A 14,863-nucleotide genomic window follows, 5' to 3' on the forward strand; every position below is an offset into this window, starting at 1 on the left:
CTGTCCGGTTGTGAGTCTCTATTTGTTCCCATCGACTCCAAGAGGAAGCTTCTCTGATGACGACTGAGCAAGATACTGAACTATAAGTCTAGCAGAATGTTGTTGGGAGTTATTCTATTGCTGTGTTCCTTTAGCAGAAAAACAGCATTTGGGTTTCCCCTAAGCCCATGACCTATCTACTCAGGTTTTTGGCCACTTTTTTTTTTTTTTAATATATAGAGTCTCATTCTGCCACATAAGCTGGCCTACAAACCACCATGCCTGAATAGTAAGCATTTTTTACTTGGAAAAAAATACATACTATAAAATGACCGTTTTAGGCATTTATAAACATACAGTACAGCTCAATGAAGCACAGCCACACTGATGGACACCTATCCACTGTCCTTTCAGGGTTCTCAATGTTCTTGTTCTTTTTGAGACTATTTTGGGGACCCTTGAGATTCCACATACATTCTAAAGTGGATTTTTCTATTCCTGCAAAAGGAATGCTAGAATTTGACAGAAAATGAATCTATAGATTGCTGGAAGTGGTATTGATCTTTTGACATCAGTGATAGATACAACAAGGATCCTTGTAATTGCATTCCTGAAGAGGATAACATGATAGGGATGAAAAGGGTGGGGGAACCGAAGGAGCCCAACGACCAGGAGAAAGACATCTCCCAGGAAAACAATCTGACCCAGACACACAATTGAATCTACATGTAGACTTATATTTCTTAGCTTTTATATCGTCTTGTAATATTGCTATGGGTGGGGCAGAGATAGATTGTGAATATATATCACTTCTGTTTTATTCCAAGTTATTAACAAACTCATTACTCCTCTTTAACTGATTTTATACAGTTTCCTTTTAATGAAGGCAAGCATTTGTCTCCAAGCTTTACACCCAGGTAACAGTCCATGTTCCCATCCACAAATATGGGATATATTTCCACTTTCTCTGTCTTCTTCAATCGTTTCCAGCACTGTTTTATAGTTTTCTTCATGTAAGTCTTCAGCCTCTTTAGTTTATTCCTTTGTATTCTGTTCCTTCTGATGTTATGATAAATGGAAGTTTTTTATTGTTAGTACACAGAAATATCTTTATAAAAATTTTATGGTCTTCAACTACTTCCTGTAGAAATTTTGGAATACAATAAGCACAATTGTTTCCTAACTGGCTTCTGTCCATTCTAACACTGGAGATCTCTGCAAGTTGTTTCACTGGTTCAGGATTGTGCCACCCTTGTTCTTTGTGTGAGCTATACCATTGGCTGGTTTCCGCTCGCTGTCTTTGAAATTTTATTGGTGGGAATTCGTTAAGGCCGAACACAAAAATGTCTTCCTCAATAACAATGTTGTTGTAAATCTGTGGGAAAGCTGCCATGGGCCAAGACTACTTGAGGGGCAGGTTTGATTCCTGACCACCAAGCATCAAGACAATCTTCCCTGAATTTCCCTAGGCAGAGGTCCTACTCACCCTCCTGGTTGTCTCCCATCCTTGGGTGAACCATACTCTTTAGTTCTTACTGACTCTGCGATTGTACCCAAAACCGAAATACAAATTTGTAACACTTTCATGCTAAAACTGGCTTTGGAGATTGCAGAATGGGGTGGGTGGACGATACTGCTCCAACATACACACACTTCCGAGTTCTTAGCAGGGATGGACTTCTGGAATACAGTGCAGTGAAACAGACGGTTGTTACTATGTATATTGCAATGAGAAATGACATATCAAAAGGTGGTCTGAAGCCCAGGTTTACTTGTTATTTTCAGCTGAAATAAAGAACGACGTCAGGACGGTGAGTTCTAGGTGAGGCTCGGGGGTAGGGAGGGCTTTGTTCACACCTGTCTATGTGGGTACCCTCTTTACAGGGAACACCTCATTATGAACTAGAATCAGCTTTCTGATACACACATACAAAGACTAATACCTCAAGATGAAGATTTCTTTATGGATGTCAATTTCTCCTTCAAAAGAATGGTTTCCCTGTTTTCAGAGCTTCTCTTGTATTTGCTCAAAGTACTTCTCATGCCACAGATGTTTGGGGTGAAAACATCTGGTCTCCTACCATCGTTTCAGACCTGCCTATTCTAAGGTCCTAGGCATCTTAACATTCTACTGGTTTCCATTTCCCCCTTGATTTTGATGTAATTATTTCTTCCTATCATGCCACCTCTCTGACACTTTCAGGGGCTCCTGTGATTCTCTTAGAAGATACTCTAGACGTTTCTTCTACAGTTCCCTCTCTAGACATTTTTATTTTTATTCAGTAGGAGAGCTGGACTGGGTAACGTAGCCAGCTGTTACTGCCAGTTCTAGTAATTACATTTTTCCTGAAATTTTATTCTCTCTCTCTCTCTCTCTCTCTCTCTCTCTCTCTCTCTCTGGTGTGTGGATCACATGTGCCATGACATACATGTGGAGGACATTATCTTTCCATGGTTCTCAGGATCTAACTCATGTCGTGAGACCTGCCTCATTGGGGCCAGGCAGCAAAGTGCCTTCATCCACTGAGCCATCTCACCAGCTCCCATCTATAATCACCTTTATAGAACAAGTTCTGCACTTTGCAATCCCTTGGTACTTTCTCTCCTTTAGCATTGCTACATTTCTTAGAAGAGACAACTGAGAGGAACTGGAATTGTAGCCAATCCTTAGCTGTTGCATCGTCGGACATTCTGTGAGCTCGCTCTGCTTGGGTTACCTACATGCTATGTGTTGTTGATTGAAAAGAACGGTCCTTATACATCGAACTGGCTCTGACTTGAGTTTCTCTTGATAAACACTCTTCTTGAGAGACATGATCATTAGTCAAACTTCTCAACTGTTCTCGTTTAACCCCTCTAGGGCTTCATTGCAATGCGACTTAATATAACATAACAGTGTTCAACTGTGCCCTTCCCTTGACTTTTAAAATTATGTATGAAATGTTATCTAACAGAAATAGGGGCCACCATCGATTTCCACAAATGGCAAGAGTGTTTTTGCCATGCTGTCGTTATCTTTATTATTCTGAGATACGCTCTAATAGAGCAGGCCCATGTTTAGAGCCTAAGAACTGGCTGTGGAATAAATCAATGGAAAATAATAGTGAGGCAAAGGGAGCTCAATGTGCTGCTGCTCTCTGTAGGCTTCACTTCAGCAGAACTCCAGCAAAGCAGATTCTGCAAAGCAGAACAGACTGCATTGCCGGGCTACTTGTACAAATACACTTGCTAACAGCCGTCTAACGTGAGAGGGCTTGATTACACGTGAACTACGCTTCAAATAGCTTCATAAATTGTATGGTCTACAAAACTGCCCCAAGTAAGTATGGTAAACCAAGAAAATCCCAATGCACCTCACCAGGGAGCAAGTAAAAGAAGGCTCTTCCTTAGGTCAGAAAGTGAGGATTTCACTCTGAGAAACGAGAAAAGGGAGGAAGGGAAAATGGCATAGAGGGACCAATGGAGGAGACTCTTTTTCTAAATTTAAATTTTATTATAAAGATCTCACAAATAAAAAACATCACCTTGCAAAATTACCCAGACCCAAAGTATTGAAATGTATAGCTGTAACTTAAAACTTTCTATTTACAAAAATTTAAGTGTGTGTGTGTGTGTGTGTGTGTGTGTGTGTGTGTGTGCATGTGCATATCAGAAGACCGAGGAAATTGGGTCTCACTTTCCACGAGGTAGGTCCCAGGGATCCAGCTCAGGTGTTCTTTTTTTTTTTTTTTTTTTTTTCTTCGAGACAGGGTTTCTCTGTGTAGCTTTGTGCCTTTCCTGGAACTCACTCTGTAGACCAGGCTGGCCTTGAACTCACAGAGATCCGCCTGGCTCTGCCTCCCAAGTGCTGGAATTAAAGGCGTGCGCCACCACCGCCCGGCTCAGCTCAGGTTTTCAAGCTTGGCAGCAAGCATCTTAACCCGCTGAGCCATCTCACAGGCCATTGGATGCACTCCCTACCTCCTTTTAAAAGAATATAAATGAGAGGACAGTTACATTGAATCCACTTGGGCCAATGCTACTCCTTTCTTACTTCAGAAATAGCATAGCATTTGAGTTTCCAGGACTCGAGAGTAAAAGGCAGCACTGAACAATTGAGTGTCTCCTCCAGCCTCACATGAGACTCATGAATATCAAAAACCAGCATTCTCTTAAAACTAGACAGAGATGCACAAAATAGCACTTACCAAAAACAAATGTCAGAACATAACCCTGGGGAGGGCCCGCACCACTCCATTTATGCCCCTCAGCTTGGAGCTAACTGGCTTATCCCCGCTCAGGGCTCCAAGGTCACCTACAGGCCAGACCCTCACCTGCATGATGTTCTCTTGTGCCCCTCACTAGGGGTCAAGGTCCCAAACTTCCTCCAGACTGTCAGAGGGAGCCAGCCAGCTCTGGTGTGCGGTTTCTAACGCCCCAGGGGCAGGGCAAGAGGAACAGGATCTCCTGCGCATGTGCAACGGTAAGCTCAGTTGCCAGGCAACACAGAGGCCTGGTTCCCAGGTGTGTGGACCCTGGTGCTTCAGGTCCTGGGGCATCTATCTGGAGCAGTAGCTCTCCTATTGGTCATGTGGTGCTCGTGGTGCTGTTCATTCTACCCTCCTCTACCACTACCATGTCCAAGCCTACTCGTCAAGGTTGAATCCAGTGTTCGAGGAGAAAAAAAAATTCCTTGGGGGAGGAGTGTGGCGAACCCTGCAAAGGAGTTCTTATCCTGGGCCCATAGTCTGTTTGGAGATAGAATTTTAAGGGGCATCTAAGCACTTCCCTCAAGTTGTGAGTGTATTTGTTTTTGTGTCTTTTTTTTTTTCTTTTTAATTTGGACCAAATTTTTCCATCAGATTCTCAGTGAGACTCTAAGCTTCACCTGGCACCACACGCCTGTGATCCTAACCTTCAGGTGGATGAGGAAGGAGCATGGGAGCCGGAGGTCAACCTGGGCTTTGAGAAACTGTCTCAAAGAAACAAAATCAAAACAAGACAAAAATCATTAGAAGAAAGGACCTGGCTCCTTTTAGGGGCTCTGGCTTAGGAAGGAAACATAGACAGCTGGTTTTCTCTGTGTTTATGTTAAGGAAAGGATTTTACTAGGAAGGATTTACTAGGGAAACAACCGTACAAGATTATGCACATGCTCCCAGAGATATACTCTAGAGGAGTTAAAAAATAAGAAAAAAAAAATGTACTTTGTAACACAATTTTAAACGAGTTCAGCAATGAAGCAATTCACCTGCGGTGATCAGTGCAGATTAATAGAGATTCTAATACAGATTCCACACTCCAAGCATCCTGTAGCGTTTGTGTGTGATGCACTGTTAAGTGGAAACATCGGTCTTTGCCACCGTGTCTTGGTATTTCTGCTTCTCGCCCTTACGTGAAGCTCCTTAAAATTAGACATAAGCAATTTGTGTCTATCTGGATTTTGAAGGGACCCTCCTGCCTAGTATTCAAGCCCTCTTTTCTTATTTTGACCAGAGAAGGTAATGGGAGGAGCAAAAAAGACAAAATAGTGCATGTTTTTCTCATATGCAATATATAGGTATAGATACAGATACATGACATGAAACCAGAAGAGGGATTCTTTGGCAGGGAAAAGGGAACCACGAGGCTAAGTATGAACAAGGACAACTATAAATATGTATGAAAATACCGTAGGATATGATGTATGTTAACTAAAGAATTTATTTTAGAATTCAAGTTACTAGAACTACTGTGTGCAGAGAGCGAATGCTGCCCCACGCATCTTTAGAGCAGCGGGCCCTCTTTGCTCTGAGGCTCACCCTGCCAAGGCAATTTGCCTTTAAACGAAGGATGTGATTTTTTCTTCTCTCTCAGCTTCTTCTTAATTTATGCCCTTCCCAGGGCTTGGTAGGAAGAGTAATTCAAGAACTTTCTTCATGAAGTGTGTTATTTAAGTTCCCCAGGCATGGTTATCATCAACTCCTCAAAAGGCTATTTTCTTCCTGGTAGTAAACGGGTTGGCTGCCCTTCACTGCTTACAGGGAGAAACAATTTCAGATAAACCAATTACTGCCAGTTGCCAGGGAAAGCCCTTTGATACATTTGTAGCAACCTGAAGTCTACTTTGTCATTCATAACTCATAGCTTGCTTACTGGAACATTGAATAAGTCATAACTCAGATAATTCCCATTGGTATTCTGAGATTGCTAGCACTGTATTATGTTGTTGCTTCATTTGTTGTTTTTGTTTTTGTTTTTGTTTTAGATAGAGCCTTGCTGCATAGCCCAGGCTAGCCTTGAACTTGCCTGTATCCTGCCTCAGCATCCTAAATGCTGCAATTACAGACATGTGCCATCATGACAATCTGCATTCAGATACTTGTAAGAGCGGATGATTTTATCACTGAGATAATCCAAACTGGATAAACTAAAATAGTTCAGCCAGTTCTCTATGAGTGTCTTTAGTAAACACCTAAAAGCTACGTGTGCCAACAGTACCAAGAGCGGCAGGACCCACATGGAGCATCGTTAGGTGTGGCTTTGCTGTGCACAAAGGATCACTGTAACACCACATGAAATATTTTTAAGATGCTTTTTTATTTTCAGCAAATTAAACATTTACAATGTCAACTATCATGAAGAATGTTACAATACAGGGATTTGCTACAGAGTAAATTTAGGAGGGATCATTTTTTAAAACAAAATGTGAGTAGATCGAACTGTTTCGATGGAAAATTAGTCAACATCCTGCAAAAAGAAAAATGAGTTAGATTCACATATATGTGAGACTAGAAATACATACATATAATGCTTATCTAGGCATTTCTTTGAATTTTTGTTATAGTATATTAACATTGGCAATTGAGATATTTCCCGACTGTTCTCCAGCCTCTCTCTCTCTTTCCTACAACATTCTCTCCATTTCTCATTTCGGTATGTGTATTTTATCCTTTATCACTTAATCACTCTCCGATGGCACATTTATTCTACACATCTGTATGTCTCAATAGGTTATAATATTTAATAATATGAAAGTAGTTTACCAAAGCTCATCAGTACCAACAAGAATTGTATTTCAAGTTTTCCCTACTTCTACCTTAGACTGTGGCCCAGTTCATCTGTAACCTCACAGAGGAGACCCTGGCATCGCTGAGTGCTGCTGTGACTTAATCCAAGCCTCAACTGGCCACATTCTGGCTCTGTACCAAAGCTCAGTTGGTCCTCTAACTCCTGCTAAGCTCCTTACAACTATTCAGATGGTGAAAAAAATCCCAAGTGCTGAGACTGGGAGTTTCAAAGAATTCACAGTTTAGGAAGCTCTGCTGAATGGCTTGGTGGCCATGAGGTGTAGATGAGAGTTTCTATCTGAGATCATTAGCAAATGTGACGCCATTGGCTATAACATTCAAAGACTGACCTTTTATATCTGACTTCATTTAAGTTCTTACTTGAATGTTCTTGGACCACATGTGATGAGACTGATGTCTGAATAAAATAAGAGCTATCAAAAATGTTTTTTTTTCCTGTTAGTTTACTCATATATCTGCCATGACATCATTCACATTTTATACTTATTTTCTTACTACATGTCATCAGGATAAAGCAAGAAATTAGTTAATCAGATGACAAAATCAAGAGGGAAATGACTGTTGAATACTACTCTATTGGTAAATAAAATCCTGAGCAAAATAGACTATGTAGACCCTAACCTTGGGACTAGACCATGAAGCTATGTTTTCTCAACTTCAGAGAGAAATTCATACTAAACTGATCAAATTCCATTTCACTTTGTGAATGTGTGCAAAGTGTCCTTGGTGATTTTCACTTCTCTAGTTGTTTTGATGTCTGTCTTTTCGTTTTTTGTTTTTGTATATCTGTAGTTTTGTCTCTTTTCTAGAATAAGCTGGGTGAAATAACTTAATTTTTCAAAGACCTAGATATTTTTGCTTTAAGACATTTCTGCTTTGCTCTTTTTAATTTTTTCAAAATTTGTGTGTGTGTGTGTGTGTGTGTGTGTGTGTGTGTGTGTGTGTGTGGTGTGTGGGGTGCCTGTGGATGTCAGAAGAGAGTGTCAGATCCCTAGGAGCTAGAGTTAGTTATGGGCAATTGAGAGCTGCCCAGTGTGGGTAGTGGAACCAAATCCAGGTCCTCTGAATAGACAGCAAGCCCTCTTAACTCTGAGCCATGTCCTCAGCGCCCTCCCACCTGCCAGTTTTTGAGATAGGGTCTCACGTAGCTCCATCTGTCCTGAGGACGGCTATGTAGCTCTATGCGTGGTAGGCCACCATTCCATCAACTGAGCTGCATCTCCAGACTTAACAAAGATTTTTTGAGTTTGAGTTATTTGGAAGACAGAAGTGCATGCAGGTGAATCCTGGCCCACTCTGGCGGACACTGACTAACAGAACGGGAATGAAATCCCTGACACATTATGACATATACAATAAACTATGGTGGGACTATTATCTCCAAAAATCTCTTTAGATGACTACTCTTGTGTCATAGGCCAAGGAATCCCAGGATCAAAGCAAATCTAGCCCTAAAATACCAGTACTTCCTATTCCTAAAGCCTGCATTGCTCCTACAATTGTAGTATTTATATATAATGTTAGTGTACCCATGGAATTGAACAACCGAAATATATTTGAGTATAGTTTAGTTTGTGAAACTTCCAAGTTGAGTTCAGTTGTGAAATACATACTGTTTCATATTTATTTATTGAACACATACCATTTTAAATGAAGCCTGTTGACCTCTTCCCATTGCGTGGCTGCAAAATAATAAATTAGAAAGAAGTCGTTGTAACTAATGATGTGAGGTAATTACCATCGAAAGAAGCCTAGTGCTAAAAACGAGTATCCTTAGTGTACATTGAGGCCACCTGACAAGCTTTGGACCCCACAGATGCAGTTTCTGATTTACTGAGTCTGAGGTGGAACTTGAAAATGTGTATTTCTACCAAGTTTTGAGTCACGGCTAAAGCTGATAATTTAGAAACTACCTGTATAGCAAATCAACATTCAATGATTGTTGTGTTCTCCAATTTGATTTTGATACAAACCAAAGTCAACTTTCTGAAATCATGGTGGTTCCGTTTTATATATTCCTGTGGTCAGTCTAGTCCTGTAATCCAGTCCAGTCCATTCTCTAATTGGCTGACGTAAATCTTTCCACAGAAACACCACCTTCGACTTCAGCATAAAGTTGAGAAATTTCAGCTAAATGTTTCATTAAATACATCCTGTCTAATGCAGCATTCACACATAAAGTCCATGTCACCTCCAATCTCCAGCCAGAGTTTGTCTCAAATCTCATCTAAAAATGACTTACAAAGGATGTGGTAGGTTTTATACAACTAGGACATCATTTAATATAAAGGACTTAAGTATCCTCTGCTTTTTGGTTTCTTTAAACAATCCCCCCTGGATACAAAGAGGTGACTATACTTAGCTGTATTTATCTATTTGTTATATCAGGCTGTAAAGACTAGGGTATAGAAGCTGAACTCTATCTTCTTTTAAAACATTTTATTTTACCGTAAATTATGTATATGTATGTGTCGGTGTATGTTTAGGAATGCAGGTGCCCACAGAGGTCAGGAGAGAGCTCCAGATGCCCTGGAACAGAAGTTACAGGTTATGAGCTTCCTGAAGTGAGTGCTGGGAACTGAACTCTGGTCCTGTGTAAGAGTAGCATGTGCTCTTAACCCATCTTCTTTATCTTTTCACTCCCACTGTTGATACCTTTCCTAGCACCTATTAGAAGTGCAGTAAACAGTTGCTGAATACATTTATTGAATGTTCAACCTTCTGGTTATGTGTTAAGAAACTACATATTGCAGAAATATTCTGTCTAGAACAAACTTCTACACAAATGCAAAATGATAAGCGCAGTCACAGCTATCTCTACTTGTAGCTTTTATTATCATCGAATTTTTAATCTTAAGAGTTTGTAAACATAGTCACAACTCTTGCAACCTATTGGATCAAAACTTTAACAACTGATTCCTTAGACTCATGAAGTAGCTCTAAAAATTGGTCTCCTTTGCACAAAATATCATGAAATTAAACTGTGAAGTAGAGAGTGTCATTGGAGTATTGACCCACAGGATCAGTGAAAGGGAGATTAGAGATGCTGCAGTTTAAAACGATAGGGTGGTGCAGGAGTAAAATCAGAATGAGACACTGAATATCACATGTCTGTAAATTCACTGCAAAACTTCGTTAAAATGAGTTCACTCAGCGAATATACACTGAAAATACTTGGCCAATTTTCTTATATCAAGGTCATCAAATGCTCTATACACATACCCTGAATAAGAAGTATCCCCTACTTTGACCAGCAAACGGACTCTGGAATTCTTCCTGGAAGAGATAAGGGTGACATCACATGTTAAGCAACACTGAATCAAGTGCAGAGCCCCCTTAAGAGTGTCGTGAAGCTCAACTCAACCGAAGGTACAAAAGCCTTGAGTACTCATGTCACAGAGAACTATTATGTTTACCCCTGAATCATCTCAACAATTGCCAGTATCCCCGGAATGGTGTATTTAAACAGGCTTTCTTTATAGGTTTCCTTTTAGGAATTTTGTTAAGTGTATGTCTATTCTTCAGTAAGTAGGAAGAAAATGTCAGGCACAGTGTATTCAAAAGTCTCTTCTTGACATTTTGCTAGAATAAAACACTCTCTTTAACATAAATGTTAATGTGGTCACATATGAACAGGGGAAATACAAGCTGGAATTGCAGTTAAAGCAAGAATATAATATTCTGCCGGGCGGTGGTGGCGCACGCCTTTAATCCCAGCACTTGGGAGGCAGAGCCAGGCGGATCTCTGTGAGTTCGAGGCCAGCCTGGGCTACAGAGTGAGTTCCAGGAAAGGCGCAAAACTACACAGAGAAACCCTGCCTCGAAAAACCGGAAAAAAAAAAAAGAATATAATATTCTACATGAAAACTGAGGGTCAACTTTGGCCAATGTATGTTTAGTCAATGCCTTGAAAGAGGTTGCCTTGATATTATTGTATGTGCAGAATTATAATGAAAACAATGCAAAACAGGAACATCCATGTATTTATTACAGGCATATTACATAGTGTTACTTAAGCATACCATTCTAAACTTCATGGAAAGAATATTTAACATTTTATAGTTTCCATAGAATTGGCTTGTAGCTTCCTGTTTGCCTTAATAATTCATGGTGATCAATAAATTCATCAGTCAAACTGTTTTCAGTTTTCCTATAAGTAGGGTTATATTCTTTATCCTAAGAAATGCCTCTGATATCTATTTAGGTTCATAAATCCTTGATTTACAGAAAATATATCTCTAATTCTCAATATTTGTATTTAATTCTTATTTTTACTATATCCCTCAAATTACTTAAGATTGAAACATAGGTTTTTAAAATGTATACACAGAAACTCTGTGTTTAGGTACTTGTCTAAAAACAGTTTCTGTGTATATTCAAGACTTTAAAATGAACACCATAAAAATTAAATCTAATAATTACTTAAAACATTCAAACAACACCAAAGGAAAGTTCTTCAGGGTGCAGTCATCAGAGGTGGAGTCCTCAATAACGAAAAGAATTTGGGAAGGAAAGATAAAAAGGCACGAATCTAGCAAACAAAACGGGAAAGGTTTGAATGCATTAAAATCAAGTTTTTTTCTTTGAGAGTTAAGGTATTTCACTATAAAACTGTATTTTAAAATTAGATGATGTTGGCCGGCATGGCCAACATTCTACTGTAGTTGTTTTTTCATTCATCTCTTACATTCTTTGCTCTTGGAGTTTCCTAAGGACCCTGTGGGAGAATGTCTTCAGGACTTACCTTCATTTGGAAGCATCAGCTTCCACTGGTCTCAAGCTTTCAGATAGCTGTCTGCAACTACCACAGTCTCACTCAAGCCAGAACATGGGACCGTGTGCTAAATTGGTCATAATAATGAAAATTACTCCATCTTTCCTCGTGTAAATAGTGAGACTGAGATAACATAGTCAAAAACAATTGTCACTGGTTAATATAGACATTGTAGGAAGTAAAGTAAATTTTTTCAAGTGTGCATTTATTTCTAGAAAACTTGATGACAATTGACTTTCCTCTTCATTCTGGGAATTCTGCCACTTGCGGGGTGGGTGGTGCTGGAATTGAACTTAGGGCCTCACGCACGCCAGGCTAGTGTTCTACCACTGAGCTATATTCCCAGCCTTGAAAATCCTACAAATTTAAGGTGCCATTAAATTCCCTCTTAGATTTCTCTTTAGAGTTAGTGACAGATAGCTGTATTCAATTGAAGCTAAAAATGTGAAGAATTTTAGGAGGAAATAATGACCATAAAAAATAAATTCCGGGACATTTACTCACTTAACTGTCTGCTTTTTTTTAATGTGCTTTACAAAGAATTAAAAAATACAGCATCAAAGTTAAGAAAACACTAGACCTGAATTCAGCTTTTAAAAGTAATATATGTAACGGTAGCCATATAATAATGAAGTAACCATCATTAAACCATAAAGGAAATATCACAATGAAAAAGTTCTTTGTTTGTTTGTTTATTGCCTAGACTAAGGACGGTCTAAGGGTTGGTTAAATGCACTATCGTCTCTCATACTAGACAGCTCATGGAAACTTATTTAACTAATGTGACTTTCTCTTCTGCTAACTTGAGGTAGCAGAACCTGCAAAAGCCCAGCCAGGTTCCCAATAAATCAAAGGTGGTAATGTTAAACCCAAAATGCAATGTCTCACTTTAAAATGCTACCCAGGAGTTCCAACACGAAAAGCATTAGAATTGTTCTTCACTGACCCTGAAAATTCAGTTTCTAGTTAGCAATGTGTTAGCTTAGTTATATTTACTTACACATTGGCACTAGATTTAGGTCCTATTTTTGTTAGCCATGGGAAAAATAAAACATTGACATTTGTTTTATGATATGTATATTTATGATCCTTATTCTTATCAATGTTTTAACACTTGGACAAAAAAAATTATGCCACCCTAGCTATTTGTCAGCAAGGATATAGGGGTAATAAATTGTGCTTGATTGGATTTCTAATTCCTCCCTAAAGATCAAACACCCAGCAGCTTCCTTTCTTAAACCAAGAAAACATTTTCTCAAGGAGAGTGTCATGGAAGGGTATATACACCCCAGTTTTCCTCAGTGTCCAGGGGTTGAGCTAGAAGGGGCCAGAACATGGAGAGGGAGAAAGATTGCATGATGTGATTATGCAGGTTAACCAAGTATGTGATGATTCAGATGTGAAATGTCTCCCAAAGACCTTGTGCTTGGTCAGCAGCCTGTGGTCCTATTGGGATCTTTCCAAGGTGAAGCTAGCAGGAAATTCTGTCACTGAGTGCATTCACTTGAAGAGAATGAGGACACTAGCCTTTTTCTCCCTCCCCCCACTTCCTAGTCACCATAGAGTGAGAGGCTTTGTTCAACTGAACACTCCTCACCATGATCCTCCGCCTTGTCACAGATACAAAGCCATGGGGCTTGTCAAGTTGACCGGAGATGGGAAGCTCTAACAACGCTGAGCCCAAATACTCTTTGGAAGTCATTTTCTCTCCTACACACTGTCCTTGTGACAGAAAGCCACCACTGAGGATGAATGTGAGGGTCACCCTGAAGAAGGGTGTCTTACAAAGGGCCCCAGCTACAGTTAGCAGAAGGGCCTGGCCCGGAGCGGCAAAGCCAGCATGCAGTTTGGGTTGCGTACGTCACCTTGAATCTCTTCATTCTTCTCTCATGTAGTTGAGGGACGAGCTGCAGCAACGGATGCACAACGGACGACTGAGGACATGAACACACACGATGAGCACCAGGGCTCTGCAGCATCGGGCAGTCAGATGGTTTCCCGTCTGTCTGTCGTCTGTCCGCTTTTTACCCACTATTCTCACCCCAGACCAAAGGACCCCAAAAAGGAAATTAAAGAGGTTATCTAAGACAGCCCATTGTGAGCCCTTTAAAGAACGGCTGTAAAACCAAGGGGTGGGACAGAATTTGCTGGTCCCTAAACCAAGAGGTGGGCCAGGTTGCCAGTCTCCGCTAAGCTGATTGTCATTATTTGAAGAAGCATTTTGCTGAGGGCCTCGGATCTGTTACAACTGCAACAGGTGCGTCCCCAGGCTGCCTCTCTGGGAGGCGAAAAGGCATCTGTCATCTTCTACACTTACTCAAAATAATTGGGTCCAGACGAAGGTAGCTTACAAGTATCCGTTCTCCCTTACAACCATGGTTACCTGGACGCTTCTAGCACACACCTGGAAATCTCTTTCCTAAGTTAAATATTTCAAGTGGGACAAGAGCGAGACAACAGGGGACACGAAGATGACAATGTGCTGTTGGTAGCGGGAAAGGTGACAAACATACACTTTCTAAAAATGAGAAGATGTCGCGTGGAAGAAAACGAAGGCACGTCTGAGACACACGGCCACCTGATACAGCTGCACTCTCTTAAGGTCTGGGTGGAACTGGGCCTCCTCACTAGCATTGAATTCATTTAACAAATGGATGACTTCCAACCCTAGATAGTGATTATTCGTTCATGAATGCAACCTGTGTAGCTAATCTAACTTAAAACTTTCATCTATTCACATGTAAGGTTATTCCGTGCGGTACGAATTTAAGATAGAGTTTAAGTTCGCATTTACCTTTTCCACCACATATTTAAAATGCATTGTCCTTTTCATTCCCTAAACTGTGCATGGTAATGGATCCCAAGCTTAAGAAGAACATTATAGTCAAATCATTTCTATATTTATTTGTTTTTCCAGTGCAGAAGACCAAACCCAGGGCAAACAAACCCAAAGTTACATGAGTTGGATGTGAATGAACCGAGGTTCCCCATCTCTGGTTACTCAGAGATAAACTCTCATAACAAACATCTACCTAATGATAATGAGTAAGAATAGATGAGA

General features: G+C 40.2%; 1 protein-coding gene and 2 long non-coding RNA genes across 5 annotated transcripts in view; 1 reads left to right on the plus strand and 2 right to left on the minus strand.

Annotated features, from left to right (window-relative positions):
- Pdcl2 (phosducin like 2) overlaps window positions 1-4,453 on the minus strand; it is a 19,985-nt gene extending 15,532 nt beyond the window's left edge. The window contains exon 1 of one of the 2 annotated variants that reach the window (XM_059276040.1): window positions 4,293-4,453. Coding sequence is in view for 1 of the 2 variants with exons in the window: in XM_059276039.1 (XP_059132022.1) it covers window positions 4,293-4,298 (6 nt within the window). In the remaining variant the exon portion in view is untranslated. The remainder of the gene's footprint in view (window positions 1-4,292) is intronic. The other variant, XM_059276039.1, reaches the window with a different exon arrangement.
- LOC131921281 (uncharacterized) lies at window positions 4,452-7,451 on the plus strand. Its single transcript, XR_009381920.1, has 2 exons — window positions 4,452-4,616; window positions 7,042-7,451. It is a non-coding gene; the product is annotated as an uncharacterized LOC131921281 (long non-coding RNA).
- LOC131921282 (uncharacterized) lies at window positions 6,548-13,948 on the minus strand. 2 transcript variants are annotated; one of them, XR_009381921.1, is made up of 4 exons: window positions 13,400-13,948; window positions 10,251-10,304; window positions 8,671-8,710; window positions 6,548-6,687 (listed from the first exon to the last, which is right to left on the minus strand). It is a non-coding gene; the product is annotated as an uncharacterized LOC131921282 (long non-coding RNA). The 2 variants fall into 2 exon arrangements; XR_009381922.1 differs by having other exon boundaries at window positions 6,549-6,687; window positions 13,668-13,948.
- Window positions 13,949-14,863: the final 915 nt, after the last annotated feature.

Source organism: Peromyscus eremicus, chromosome 10, assembly GCF_949786415.1.
Source record: "Peromyscus eremicus chromosome 10, PerEre_H2_v1, whole genome shotgun sequence".
In the NCBI taxonomy this organism is placed as follows: Eukaryota; Metazoa; Chordata; class Mammalia; order Rodentia; family Cricetidae; genus Peromyscus; species Peromyscus eremicus.